The sequence below is a fragment of the Tympanuchus pallidicinctus genome, unplaced genomic scaffold, assembly GCF_026119805.1.
Source record: "Tympanuchus pallidicinctus isolate F22 unplaced genomic scaffold, pur_lepc_1.0 scaffold5, whole genome shotgun sequence".
Lineage (NCBI taxonomy): Eukaryota > Metazoa > Chordata > Aves > Galliformes > Phasianidae > Tympanuchus > Tympanuchus pallidicinctus.
Genome location: NW_026294769.1, coordinates 8,127,888 through 8,137,705, shown reverse-complemented (window position 1 = coordinate 8,137,705; position 9,818 = coordinate 8,127,888). Strand labels below are relative to the sequence as shown.

The 9,818-nt window shown below is 37.6% G+C and overlaps 1 protein-coding gene across 8 annotated transcripts in view; it reads right to left on the bottom strand.

Moving 5' to 3' along the window:
* Nucleotides 1-472: 472 nt before the first annotated feature.
* The window catches only part of SEMA5A (semaphorin 5A), a 314,761-nt gene continuing 305,415 nt past the window's right edge, over nucleotides 473-9,818 (bottom strand). For 6 of the 8 annotated variants that reach the window (XM_052703890.1, XM_052703888.1, XM_052703893.1 and 3 more), the window contains 3 exons: nucleotides 9,110-9,157; nucleotides 6,685-6,896; nucleotides 473-5,314 (listed from right to left, as the gene is read on the bottom strand). In XM_052703890.1, the coding sequence (XP_052559850.1) occupies nucleotides 5,195-5,314; nucleotides 6,685-6,896; nucleotides 9,110-9,157 (380 nt within the window). In that variant the 3' untranslated portion in view covers nucleotides 473-5,194. Of the gene's footprint in view, nucleotides 5,315-6,002; nucleotides 6,068-6,684; nucleotides 6,897-9,109; nucleotides 9,158-9,818 lie in introns of all 8 variants that reach the window. The other 2 variants (XM_052703894.1, XM_052703895.1) reach the window with 2 other exon arrangements.

Sequence of the window (9,818 nt, the reverse complement as noted above, 5' to 3'; positions counted from 1 at the left end):
ACTGCATCCCGTCCTGGCTAATCTGTTGCTGAGAACTGCTCCAGCTCAATCCTCTCCTGAGCAGCAGCAATCACAGCCTTGCACAAGGTTCCTGCTGCAATCAGGCATGTGTGCCAGCCGGGCTGCTCTGCACTGAAGCAACCAGTTGGCTTGGCTGTTCAAGGGGTTATAGTCTCATCATCCCTGTCCTTGACAGTTCCAAAAAAGACTCAAAGTTTCCGTGAAAGTTTCCTCCACATTTTTGTTTCCATTGCCATCTACTCTTGCTACTGCTGGGGTTGAAATTTTTGTCAAACTTCCCTGCTTAGCACATTTCCCTCTGCGTATCACCCCAGTTCCAAAATCTTGTCACGCGGCAACACAGTGCAAAGCATTCATTCAACCATACAGAGCTGCCTATCCAAAGGCCATTTTGACTACACACAGGATTCATTTTTGTGGAGAAAGAGAAGAGAGAAAGAAAGGGAAAACATTCACAGATCCCAAAACCCTTTATTTGAAAGAATGGCTTTTAAATGAACTCAAGCTGTATTTTCTTTAATCACTCATTTATTTAGCAAAGAAAGGAATGAATTCAACTACCCCACACAATGAACACATATCAATTCCCTGATATCAAGACGCAGATTTGCTTTTAAATGAATCTGTTTCTTTATTACTGCGGCCATCTTGTACTGAGCATGGATTTGTGCAGAAGCAGTATATTTTGGGCTCAATCCTGTAAACACATTAAAATTAATAACTTGTTACATCCATACCACTGAGCTCAGTGTGGTCACTTATGTGACAAGTAAAACCATATTTGTGCTTGAGAGCTTAGCTTTTGCCCATCTACATTTAGGCGTCTAAACGACAAAGAAAATTGTAAGTGTATCTCTCTACACGCCTCCTCTGGGTTTTGACTCTGCCCGTCTAAGGATGGTCTCCCTGATGAGACGCAGAGGGTGCCAGCAGCAGCTACAACTAAAAATTGGTCACACGCCTCAAGCAAAGCAGGATGAACTTGGACCAAACTTTTTACAGAATTATCTCACACAGCAAAGCCATTATGCATGCGATTAACTTTAGGAATGTGCGTATGTAGCTCTGAATTCAATAAAACTGGTCCCACATTGAAAGAAGTGAATATATTTATTCTATAACGATGAGGAAAAAATCTTGAAGCATTTATTCTCATTACTGTTTTTGTTGCATCTGGGACCTCTTACTTTGTTTTCTGGTTTGAACAGTTATATCTTCAGATGCTCTGAGAACTTTCTTCACTTAACGTAAGTGCTTTGGTGGCTCTTGATTTGTACACTGCATGGTATTTTTCCAGAGGTTATAGTGGGATTCTGATAAAGCTAACTGAATTCAAAGTTCTACACCCATCTGAGACTTTAATCAGTACTGCTTAATAGCCTGGAAATCAAAGCCATTTAAACCCCACTCTCTCTTCCTCTCTTAAGAAAACCCTAATTCCAGTTAGAAATCTCCTGATTAGTTTTGGCCTAACCACACTGCTCCAACAGCAGGCGACTGCAAATGGCTGACAAAGCTTCCACCTGAAGTAATTTAAGTGGCCGTAAAGGTCATCAGACTCAAATCAAATCTGCAAGCACAGGAGTCCATTTTCTAAGCAATTGAGGAATGTGCTCTACGCATCAGACACTAAACTAAGTCCAAAACATGTACTGCGGCACAGTTCTAACTTGGAATACCTAATAACGGTATTTACCATGTAGGATCAGACTACTAGTCCTGCTTCCTCCTCACCTCATCTGGCAGTGCTACACAGAAAGGAAAATTACAGATTTACTCAGAGGATTGCGATCTCCCTACTCAAATGTTTGTGTTCAAACCAGAACATTTTACAAGTTATGCAATCAGTGTAAAAATGGCTTAGTAATATTAATTACCAACATTAGAGGTGATATTTATTTATCCAGAAAAGGTCACTTTATCCATGTGAAAGGACATGGGGTATTTTAAAGGAGTTGCTTTTCCCTTTCCAAGAACAGAACAATGCTATAAGAATCAAATTCTTCCCTTGTACAAGCCTGAGATCTCAGACTTGTCAGCTTAAACAAGTTTGGCATGCAAGTATCCACTTTGTTCCATTTTTTACAAAACAACATTAGAGCCTTCATGTGGAAATCTGCTTTCCACCAAAGTGTGTAGCCTATTTTTTAAAAATATGTTAAATGAAGTAAATTGAAATTTAATAGAAACCTCACTTTGCTCTATATAGTAGAGGAGGATGTATTAAAAACCATGTAGGCAACTGTGCAGAACTTAGAAGGTGAAAATATTGATGAAGTTGGCAAGCCCCCGGGGTCCTCTAAAAATGACCTAAGACACAAAAGTCTTATGGCTTTACAACCTGTTCTCTCAGAGTCTAGACTGATGAGGAGACCTTGCAATCATATTTTTCTCATTGAAGTGATTTAAAATTTTCATTTAAATGCTGCATTTACCCTGGAGGAATGTGAAAATCAGACTTTAAATTGCTTTAGGTAGAATTCTGAATATACCTCTGCATGAGATTTAAAATAATGTAACTTAAGAAGCTAAATGACAAAAAAATGTTTAGAAGGAACACTTTTCTGTCAAGTTGGTGTGATTTTTAGATTACATTACATCGGAGTTGGTCAGAGATCTGAATGTCTGAAGAACTCCTCTGGGAGACGGAAGTGTGAGCAGACCAAGCATCTGCTACATGCACTTCTACCTATGATCATGCAGTCTTAACCTAGATTATTATCATTGCATATATAACACATCTAACATACTTATCTATTCATGAAAAGAATGGAAGACAAATCACTGTAAAGATAAGTGTGCCTTAATCTACTAAAGATTTTTTAATCTTATTTCAGTTAGATTTTATTAAAAAGGTTAAAATAAAAATACATACATCAAATATTTTTTAAGATATTGGATTCATAACTAATAGTCTAAATACAAAATCCACAAGCCAGACTAATGTGCTCTTAGTACAGGGGCAGAGAAGAAGAGTTGTGCATGCGTGTATGTGCATGTGCTTCTTCTTCTTGAAATTGGCAGCAATATAGATCTTACTTTTAAAATGTAGTGAAATGTAAAAATTTATCTTTTGGCATGAACAAACTGATGCCAATACTGGACATGCTTGTGATTTGGAGAGCCTTTCCCCATCTGTTTGTTTCATGAAATATTCTTGCAGAGAAAATTTCCCCTTACTCAAAGGCAGTCCAGTAATTTCTTCATGGAAAATCAAATCTAATGAACTATAAAAAAATAATAAAATACGGAAAATGGGTGTTATCAACCCTTCTAAAGATAAACGAGTGCAAGAGTGGGAGAACTTTCTTTTAACAATGGGGAGAATGATTCATCTGGAGAAAAAAGGCAGCTCATCCCAATTATTTTCATCGATGGTAAATGTGTGTTCATTTTACAGTACAGCTTTTCAAAGACCACTCGCTTTGCATTTTCTCATTTTATGCAGAACAGAGATAGGAAGCATAGTGCTACAATCAGACCTATCCCCATTCAAGAATGTTGCTCATTGACATGGATACATATGGTGTGGCTGGACCACCAAGGTGGTGCTTAAGTGCAGTCTCACAGCCTCGATGTTCTGGGTACTTTGTGCAGTTTGTGTTTTTTTTGCACACAATTCTTAATCATTTTAATCTGCACATTTTCTTCTCTGTCTGCCTACTGGAGCATATCCTAATGATCAAGGGTTCTGAATAAGGAATGGAAATATTTCCACTCTGCCTCTCTGCATACCTTCCTGGCAGTCTGGTAGGATATCTTTGCATCTAGTATGCCCAAGAAAGCCTAATTCTTTAGTCCTTAATGTTTGTTTTAAAGTTCTTCTCACAAGCTTCTGAGAATAGCAAATGCTGTCTTGCTACTAAGAATTTTGGAAAATCTGGCCCAAACCCCTGCCCTTTTAATTTCTACATCTGGAATTTCAGCTTGAAAAATGACATTGTCATGAATGTGAGTGAAGACAGACAGAACAAAGAAAAAACGGTATAAAAATCCTTTGTGTTTCTTCACCTACCACTACAAGAGGAACTAAAACTGATAATTTAAAACTCAAATGAGATTTTAAATATTTACATCAATGATGTCCAACAAGATACTCACTTAAAACACCATAAGAAGGTTCCTTTAGGGGCTGGTTAGTATGGGCCAAACGCGACAATAAGATGAGACTATGCTTTGCAAATACATCTGCGTTTTCTGATGATGCTTTGTTTTGTCAAAGATGTGCATATAAAATAAAAGCTAGATAGAGGAAAGCAGCTCTACAGATTATGCTGATGTGCCACCAGTGCTTGAGACAGCACACAAATGGTGGTGCAGATGCATCATCCCATACCTGGCCTGACTGTAGGCCAACACCACCCTGGCAGTCAAGCAGGCTTTCCCATTTGCATTTCCAATTTGCCCTCCTGTCTTGGCCTCCCAGCAGGACGTGCCCTTCTACCACCCTCATAATTCAGCCAAATAGTGTGAAGGCTTTCTCCGACCAAGCTTTGCTCACATGCGGAAACCATCTACCCTGAAGCTCTCCAGTTTCATTACAAGATCATATCTGTCAGTACAACTTCAGTCTCCTCCCTCTGAACAGCTGAAATACAGCTTGAGTGATCTGCAGCCCTGGAAGATCAGCCCTACAGAGCCTAGTGCTGCTGCAGAGCATTGCTAAGCCACCATGCTTCTTGCTGTTCTTCTCAACACCCTGCAAGATGTCTGAGGTGATGTGAGCTTCAGGAGACTGCAGAGAGGGCTCCGTGGCTAACAGCTCCCTTGTCAGACCCCATGGAAATAAAAGACAATGCCTAAAAGGAAAATTGCATTTGTACTCCGGGAGCAGTTTTAAGGGGTACCAGGAATTGCTCAGTCCCTTGTCAGAGAAATCTGACTGAATGCTTATGAAACAGCAAAGCAAAATGTTCCTCATGAGCGGTTCAGCAACACCAAGGGGCTACAGCTGCGCCCAACACCAAAGGCCAACAACCTTTCACTCCGCCGAGAAAACAGCATGTCACAAACAGGTGTTCTGGGCGTTTGGCAGCAATGGGACATTGACGGCTTGGATCGTGCTTGAAATGTCTCTGAACTTCATCTCTGAAGCCTCAATCACATGAGCAGTCATGTAGCACAGGCCTTGGGGATTGGGGAGTTACAGGAGGCCAGAAAATACACAAGCCCATTAGTATTCATCATAATTATTGAAATCTGTAAAATAAGTATTAGAGTAAGTCTTTGCAGTGAGATGTGGATTGAAGTATTTGTTTCTCTCCTCCAGAATCAGGTTGTTTTTGTTAAATGCCTGGGGAAAAATAAGAAAGAAAAGAAGAAAATGAGAGGAATAGAATGAAAGGAGCCCCTACATGCTATTTCACTCAGACAATTTTTGTGGCAAACGTTCATGAAATGTCAGTCAGTCAAAAATGCATTTAGAAGTATGTACTTGCATTTGCATAATCATGCTTGTAGAGAAAACAATTCCACTATAAAAAAGTAATAGACATTTCCCCCAATATTACAACTTTTTTTTTGGTAAAGAATTCTTTCTAATCATACATATTCAGCAATTATTAGAATTATTCTGTCATCATACTTTCACTGAATAAGAATTATTTTCTTTTTACTATGTTAATTACTTGATTTTCCAAGGCAACACAGAGAAAAAATTTCTGGAAGTATTAGAAGTGCATCTCATTTTTTTTTTAAAGTGATTTTTCAAGATTTTTCAAGATTTTGCTGCCCAGTAACAATCCAGAGAGTTATTCAGGAGGATTTGAAAAAGCCTTAACATATAACCCTACATCAACTGATTTCACAGATCACAACATCTGGACTTTTCTTGAATTTTTAAGACAATTTCTTAAAATATCTTTAATTAGAAATAAAAATGCAGAAATTAAAAATGAGATTTTCTGGGTAGGATTTAAGAAATATAATCATTTATAAAAAGCTTCACAACTGCATTAATAAATTGTATAATCTGAAGATACCGTGCTAAGTACTTCCAGAATGCTCATTCTTCCTTAAGTCAGTGGATCTAAACAGCAAAGTTTTTCTATAAGGTCATAAAAAAAGGCATTTGGAAGCAAAGGTCTTATGATATAGATACCATGCCAGATTCTCATCTAATGTAAATCAATACTACTCATTCATCAAATATTTGAGGTATGAATACTAGCTGAAAGTGTGGCCCACTATATATTAACTGAATACATCTCCTGTATAAAGACATAGTGCAGGCAGGTCAGTAGTGCCCTTGATGCCACATCATTGGCACCAGAGGATTATCTTCAATATATATTATGATGATTGTCAATAGCTATATTTACTTCTTCAGGAAGCAACTGTGGAACACAATGAAGAAAAAAAACATACAAGAACAATAACCTTGAGTAGTGGTCTTACAGGAATCTTACAGGAAAAGTTGCTCCTGTATAAATTCTGCCTACACACAAATCTAGACAGCTACGTAATAGGGACTGACAAAGGAAAGAATCCGTAATTACAACATTTTAAGTGAAATCTATCTTCATCATTAACAATCAGCACAATTTGAGTGCAAATGCCAGTGCAGAAAACTAGCAATTAAAATTCTTCAGACACAGAATAACAGAATAACAGTTGTATAGGATTCTATGACGTGCAATAGAGAGCTCCCAGCCCACTTCTCACCTTGATGGCTTCTACAGAATCATACTTGTCGAGTTTGTTGATATGGTTGGTGATGCTGGTATTTAGAGGAGCTGGTGACACTGGATGGATGACAGTTGCATCATGGGACTGTTGTTGATATCGTTGGCAATAAGTGTAAATAAGCAGAGTAAGAAGGCAACCAAGTATTGAGCTACTTAATCCCACGGCGATCATGTGAAACATGTTGAACTCTGCATAGTAGACGGAAGAAAAAAATCTTATTGCAAGGTAATAGCAATAAAAGCTTAAGTTTGAGGAAGCGGATAGAAAAGTACTTGATTCAAATAATGATAAGGGAAATTTCATGTGTTTCCCACAAACATCTTTGCAATGGTTTATCGCTACAGTAGCAAATTCATTGTACTTCCCTGAAGGGATCATTAAGAGAATCATACATATCCATAAATCTCTGTAAGTGTTAAGACTGGGATTTTTGAAAAATGCTTAGTCAAGGCGAAAACCCAAGCAACAGAAGAATGAATTGCTTTTTTTAAATGTTTGAAAAATCCAGCTAATTTTCTTTCTGCATACTCTATGGCAAAACATTTTTATATATAAATTATGTATATAATGGACATGGCTTATTTCCAATGAACGACATTATCATTTCCTCTGTTGCTCTTCTGGTTCTTTGTCATATATGTAGTGACTTGAGGCAGAACGAATAAAATCTTGTTATCTTTAGATTGTAGACCTGCTTCCCTTAAAATGTTTTCAGTATACCCCTTATTTGGTGTCTGTCCCTGACATTGTGGCATACTCCTTTTAAATCCCCTTCCTTGTTGGTTCGCACTGTTTCTGCATCTTTGATACACAGCCAATTTATTCCCTTCCCCAGCCTTCAGAATTTTTTCTCTGTGCAAGGGGGAAATGAGGGAAAAACAGTAGAACTTCAGGGGAGAACATCCTGGAGAAGAGAAAGAAAGTCTTTAAAGATCAGCATGCTGTTTAACCATAGCAGCCAGAGTCTGCTGCCAGAATATAGTACTGTTCACCCAGGCCTTCCCTGTCCGCTCTGCCCTTCGAAGATACTGTGGGATCACAATATGGGAAACCCACCCTACCTACAGCTCAGAAATAAAAACATAGAGAAGGCTCACTGCTGCATGAAACTTTAGAAGAAAATCTAAAACACAAGTGCCCCCTATTGTTACTGGGCAGAGATATTGGGTCAGATGTGGCACAAGTAAGATTATCTGGAAATAAATTACAGTGCTTTTCACTGTCATTTCCAACTGGAGATGTGTTTTTTGATTAAAAAAGAAACAATTTTGAAATTTCATCTTAACATTACTATAAGTTTGTTTGTGGCAGTGCACATGAAGCTGATTTTAAATTGAAATATTGGCACTAGTCTAAAAGTCATTAGATCTTTTTCATTGTAAAACAGAGAAGTAGGCCAGCACGTGGGTCCTTTTTTTGGCAAATCCCTAAGGTAGAATCTTTACGTGCCTACTGGGAACAAAGGAACACAATCTAATATTTAGGTGACTACGTTGACTGCCCCAATATGTAAATTATTACTGAAATATCCTTCTACACTTGTGTGAGGGTTTCCCATTGTTTTAGAACTTAGTGGAATGTTTTCAGAGTTCCATTGCTAATTAAGAAAAAATCAAATTGCATTACCCAGACTCCCATAACACAATGCCATGCACACTAGTGCTTCTGCATAACCCTTGTGTTTTCATTGTCCCTTACTAGGTTAAAAATACATCTTATCCATGCATGGAAGAATATTAAAACTGGCCACAGCTACTACCCTGACAACACAGACTAAGTGTGATAGCTCAGCACACAAAAAAAGGATCATTTTTCTTTTTCTTCTTCTCACTTAGATTTTTTTTCCTTAGCAATTTAGTTTTCTCTTTCAAGATTTGTTTTGCTAGCATCAGGCTTTCTGGGATGGAAATTTTTTTTTACTCTTTAGTTATGTCTTTGGCAGCAAAGCTGAATATGAGTCCCAGATAGTCTGAGCTATTAAAGTGGTTAGCAGGCTGGCTCTCTGCTATTTATTTGGAGTCCGAAAGAGAAAGTATTACATGAAATTACTGTTCTGCAAAAGATGCAGTAACTTTACAAATTTCAACCTAATGAAAACTAGCTTAAAATGGGAACTTCTTTTTGGGACAAGAAGGTTGAGTGACATAAAGGAACAGGAGAAAAGTAAAAAAAGAAGTCCAATAATACATACTCTCATCTCAAATGTCAGAAATGACATCTGGGTATTCAGTGAGCAATCCCGTAGCAACTATGTCCCTGTCACCTCTATTTCTGGACCAAGTGTAAATAATGAGAACGTGGCATTTAGAAGTTGGAATAAAACTAGTGCAATATGTGAAACAAGTAGAAAAATGAGTTAATATTTCAGCATTTAATACACAGATAGAATTGAAAAGCTTACCGCCACATCGTTTTTCTTCTATGCTGCTGGATCGTGCCACTGATATTTCTAGAAAAACAAATACACTGCTTATTCGTTGAGGAAAAAAAATAACAGAGATCTATTAATTTGATTGATACAGTAAGGCTTTAAGAAACACATTCTGCTACATTCACTCCAAATCCAAAGTTAAAAAGACTTTGACATGATATTGAGGAACTGAGAAAAAAGTTCCCTGACATCTTCAGATTCTTTAGTTCATCAAGCAAAAGAAGTAGCATATTTTTAATTTCTGATTCGGAACATTCCTTGAATTGAAAAGATGAAGTGTAGATTAAAACATTCTTTGTGGAGTTAAACTACGTTGATAAAATATCGAACTTCTAAATAGTACATTTAATGAGGATTTCATTATCTTGTGTTCAAATAGGCTCATTACTTCTAGAAGTCACATCTAGCACAAATGTGAAAAGAGGGAATTTGCAAATGTGCAAAAATTTTACTGCCAATTTTATGAGTCTCAATTGCAAAATAATCAAATGTGATTCCATCCAGTGTCCTTATCATTTTTTCTTTGGAAGCATTCTGAATAAATACTGAATAAAAATGGGTTGGCAACCAAGTTTTCCCACTTTTTACTTCAAGGACGATGGATTTGGTGAAAGGAAGCTGTCCTGCTTTAGAAACCTCTCTGTCATGTGACCATGCAGATATGGGTCAGGCAGGAAAC